We start from the raw sequence: 4,726 nt of genomic DNA on the forward strand, positions 1-4,726 counted from the left end.
TGTCTTGACAACATAACTGAAGATATTATGAAATATTACATAATGAAAGTTGAAAATACTGTCAAAGAAACACATCGAAATGAAATTTTATCACAAAAGCAAAAGAGAAATTTTGGTGTCAGTGAAATTTACTAAATTCAAGAAAAACAAAAGCTACCCTAGACTTGACCAATTATTGCCTCAAACCAATGTTATGTGCCAAGCACTTGACAGGATGTGCTGTATAAAAACCAACTTGACTCAATCACATCAGGAATGTTATTTTAACTTGCTCAGCTTGCCCTAATGCGGACTTGGCAGCTAACATAATAGCTAACATTTACTGAGCACTTAGCAAGTGCCAGACTTGATGCTAAATATTCAAATGCTTCATCTCACTTATCAACTCAGGTAACCCACTCCTTTTCCAGATGTGAGAACTCCCCTAAAATGATGGACCTCAAGACATCAAATCACCAGGTGGCACTAGGGGCTGCCAGGCCTCCCAACCAGCACTCTAACAAATTTATGTCAGACTGTCTCCTCTTTCATTAATTTATCCAAGCCTCTCTAAAACTTGGGTAATTTTTTATAACTTATTACTAATAACTCATTTGCTCAGTCATTCAAATTGTTATTAAAGCCCTTTTTCTACGCCAGACACTGTCCTTGGGACTGAGGAAAGAGGTGGTAAGACTCAGACCCTGCCCTCAGGCAGTTTCTAGTCAGTGAAAGACACAGATATTAATTATTCTAGTGCTGAGATCTGACAACAAACAAGTTAACAATAAATATAACAAACTGATTACAATTGTGATCAGCACTCTAAGAGTATTAGGAGAATGGAAATCTCCCCTAGACTGACAGGTCAGAAAAGGCCTCTCTGGGGAAGAGACCATTTGATACTTGTAAGGAAGGGGCTGGCAAAGGCCACTTGAAAAGAGAAAAGGTCATGTTGCTAGGACAGGCTTTCTCACACTAAGATCAGGACCATGAGAGAAGTATAAAAATTAATTCAAGTCATAAACAACATTAAAAAAAAGAAATAGAATAGAAAATATCAAAGTGCATCCCATGAAGTAGGGGTTAGTATCTTTCTCCGAAACTTTATTTCAGTTATTCGTGTGCAGGTAGTGGTGTACCGGGTGGTAGTTGCGTGTTTGTTTTTAACAGTGGGTCTGGATACCTAAAATAAAAAGACAGGCTCAAGATGAGTACCCAGAGGTTCCAGCAGAAGTGGACCTTGCAGACTATGGCAAGTTTTTTTTGTCTGTTTTTTTTAACTTCACTCTAAAGATAGCGGGAAATGATTAAACGGGGAGCAATGAGAATTTTTTAAAAAATTACTCTGGCTACAATGTGGCAGAACAGATTGAAGAAGTTGATTGGAGTAGTTTTCATCTAAAACAAGAAAGACAGCTGATTAAAAATCTGACAAGAATCAGAAGTATTTTCGTAAGAATGTTAAGGATCAAGTGAGCAAGACTTTTAATACCTAAAACAGAGCCCTGCACATGGGAATCTGTCCAATAAATATTTGTTCCATGAATGATAATAGCCTGAGCAAGGTGGTAGAACTGGAAATAAAGACAAACGGAAATGGCAGAAGTAAAATTATTAGGACCTGCTGTTGAGCGAGTAGAGTAAGAATAACGGAAGTACGGATGAAAATTCAAATTTCTGAATTGTCTGTGAAGCCTGTGATTCCTCCTCCCTCCTTTTTAAACTGCAGGTCATGCTTAAGTTTTTGCCTTTTAAATCTACAGCCGCATCTTTTAAGCTTCAGGAAGTATCTCGTTGACAGTGTGCACACTCCTTAACTTTATGAACCCCTCCACCTTTAACTTTTAAAAAATTGAGTTCTAAAGCTTAAATCTCTCATTAAAATAAATGTCTCACCACTTTGTCTCTTTCTGGACAGTTATGTTTTTGTCGCCACCTGGACTAATGGGTTGCACAAAAACGAGGAACATGCTACCTACGTTTTGAAATGTAAGCAAAAGACAATATTGAGTTATTACAACACAACATTCTTGCGTCAGATATACTAATCTGCACATACTGCACAAAATTACCACTAAAAAACATTGCAAAAAAGTGTTTCTTGTTGTTGTTTTAAAACAGATAAGGTCCCATGTGGCACAGAAGCTTGAAAAGCCAGTTAAAAACAACCACAAAGTTATTAAAACACTGTAATATCCAAAACCGCAAATGCTGCAATGAAATTGGAATTATCTATCATAAAACTCCACAACATGCTATAATTTCATTCATTCATTCAACGCTCATTCTACGCCTAAGACTGACGCATCGCTAAAGCTCCGGGGAAGACCCCCAGGCCCCTCCAAGCAGTCAAGACCCCACTAGGTCCAAACAATGCCTGAACTATACGTGGATTCTGGAAACCTCACAGCACAAAACCCATCCCGCCCTCCACTTCACCAGGCCGCGCTGGGCCCGCGTACCGCGGCGAGCGAGAGGCCTACGACGCCGGGCGGCTGGATTTAAGTGCTTCTCTCTAGCCTCACCGGGAAGGAAGCCAGCGGGGAGAGGATGGGGACACCAAGAGAGCTTTGCGAGGGTGGGGCTCGGAGGGAATCCGGCCCAGCAAGGCGAGAAAGTGCGGTTACCTAGACGCTCCCGTTCCGAAGGAGAAACCTCCGCCTGTGCCGGTCCCGCCTGCGGCCACGGTGGTGGAGCCCAGAGTCCCGGACCCGAAGGAGAACCCTGTGGACATGTCTGCCCGGGGCTCGACGCCGTCAGCAAGATGAAAGGGCTCTGGGACACTTCTCTCGCCTCAAACCCGAGGCGGGCCGGGGAACATCTCTCTCGCCCGGCACCGACCTGGCGGGAACTCCCAGCCCCAACGGCGGCGAAGGTAAGGCTGAGGGGGTGGAGCTCCCACGCAAAAGTACGCCCGTCGCTCGCCGCGCGCACGTAGCCCGCCGGAAGTGAAACCACCACGCAGGGAGCCCTGGGACGCGAGTGGGGGGTGGGGAGCAGGGTCGGCGAGCCGCGCAAGGCACCCTGGGACCAGGTGGGATTGGCGCGCGGCCTAATCTCTTAAAGGAGTAGGCTCCCAGAGTTTAAAAACAGTGAAACCATTTCTGTCATTTTTTAGTTCTTCTATTGTAGCATCCGTACTGACATAATCTGCACATTAGGGTGATGAATGTCAATTACTGCTCATATGTAGCCTCCTGCCAAAAATGATGCTCAGCATCGCAGAATCGGGGAGGTCCCTCCCGAGCATCTCCTAGCTCCCCACACAGAAAAGGAGGCGGCTTCGGGCCTTCGTTGGCTGCCGCCCCAGCCCTAAGAAGGAAGGGGAGCGTGTCTGCTTCCTGAAGGTTCGGAAATCAATCGCAAATAATCCATGCAACCGTCGGACGACGTGAGCCCCACCCCTGCGCCTCAGGCCAGTTGGACGCCGTGCTTGCGAGCCCGACGCGCGGCCCTGAAGTGGGCCCAGAAGAGCGTCCCTGGCGTCGGTGGGGTGGCCGGCTGTGGTCGTAGCGCCCAGAAGTGGCCGGGCCCGCGGGATTTCCCGGCATGCGGTCAAGTCCACAAACACCGTCCGCGCATCCTGAGGCGGGAGGGCGGGACCCTGGGCGGAGCGCGGGTGGCTCCGCCAGAAGGACGCTGCAGGGCTGTGGGGCGCCCGGACACACCGAGTGTGCTGCAGGCACTGTGACGTGGAAGTAACCGGTTAGGAAACGCACAGGAACGTGTACGAGAGAAGGCCAGATGTGAAGGGGAACTTACATTTCTAGGGTAACTCAAGAAAAATTCGCGTTTAAGGAGAACCTCTCTGGCGAAGCGTCGGGAAAGGCTTCCTGGTGGTGGTGCCTTCGAGGGTCGTCAGAGTGTTCGTTTTTATTTTTCCCTCAGGAATTGTTATATTACTCCCCCAAATGGTTTTCCTACTCGTGATCTCTGACCAAATCCATCCCATAAGCAACCCCCGGATTTATGATCTAAAAAGCCCAGTGGCTCTTTAGTCTGGCACTTGATAACCTCCGTATGATGAGTCTTTCTAACCTCACCTCACAGCTCTCCGTAATTCAGTGCTTTAATCTTGGCGTTGAGCTTGGGCATTGCCACCAGCTGTGGACTGAACTATTTCCCTCCTCCCCCAGTCTATATGTTAAAGCCCTACCCCACCCCGATATGTTGGTATTTGGAGATGGAGCCTTTGGGAGGTAATTCAATTTATATGAGGTCACCCGGGTGGGTCCCCCATGGCGAGATTAGTGCCCTTAAGAGAAAAAACAACAAAGAGTTTGTTCTCCTGTGTGTGCCATGTGAGGACAGAGCAAGAAGGGGCTTTCACCTGGAACCCAAACTGCCCCATCTTTATCTGGGACTTAGCCTCCGGAATGGAGAGAAGTAAATGTTGTTACAGCCACCTCAGTCTATGGTATTTTGTTACATCAGCCAAGCAGACTAATATACCACCTCTGTGTTTGTGTAATTTAAAAGAAACATGTACATTTTATTTTATTTATTTTTTAATTTAATTTATTATTTTTTAAATTTATACTTTATTTTGAGATGGAATCTCGCTTTGTTGCCCGGGCTGGAATACAATGGCCTATCACTGCAGCCTCCGCCTCCAGAGTTCAAGCGATTCTCCTGCCTCAGCCTCCCGAGTAACTGGGATCACAGGTGCACACCACCACGCCCGGTTAATTTCTGTATTTTTTAGTAGAGATGGGGTTTCACCATGTTGGCCAGGCTGGTCTCG

The 4,726-nt window shown here is 46.7% G+C and overlaps 1 protein-coding gene across 1 annotated transcript in view; it reads right to left on the reverse strand.

Annotated features, from left to right (window-relative positions):
• NUPL1 (nucleoporin like 1) overlaps positions 1-3,393 on the reverse strand; it is a 48,520-nt gene extending 45,127 nt beyond the window's left edge. The window contains exon 1 of the mRNA XM_011959127.1: positions 2,610-3,393. Coding sequence (XP_011814517.1) covers positions 2,610-2,716 — 107 coding nt within the window. The 5' untranslated portion in view covers positions 2,717-3,393. The remainder of the gene's footprint in view (positions 1-2,609) is intronic.
• Between the last annotated feature and the right edge of the window lie 1,333 nt (positions 3,394-4,726).

Source organism: Colobus angolensis, unplaced genomic scaffold (genome assembly GCF_000951035.1).
Source record: "Colobus angolensis palliatus isolate OR3802 unplaced genomic scaffold, Cang.pa_1.0 Scaffold113, whole genome shotgun sequence".
Classification (NCBI taxonomy): domain Eukaryota; kingdom Metazoa; phylum Chordata; class Mammalia; order Primates; family Cercopithecidae; genus Colobus; species Colobus angolensis.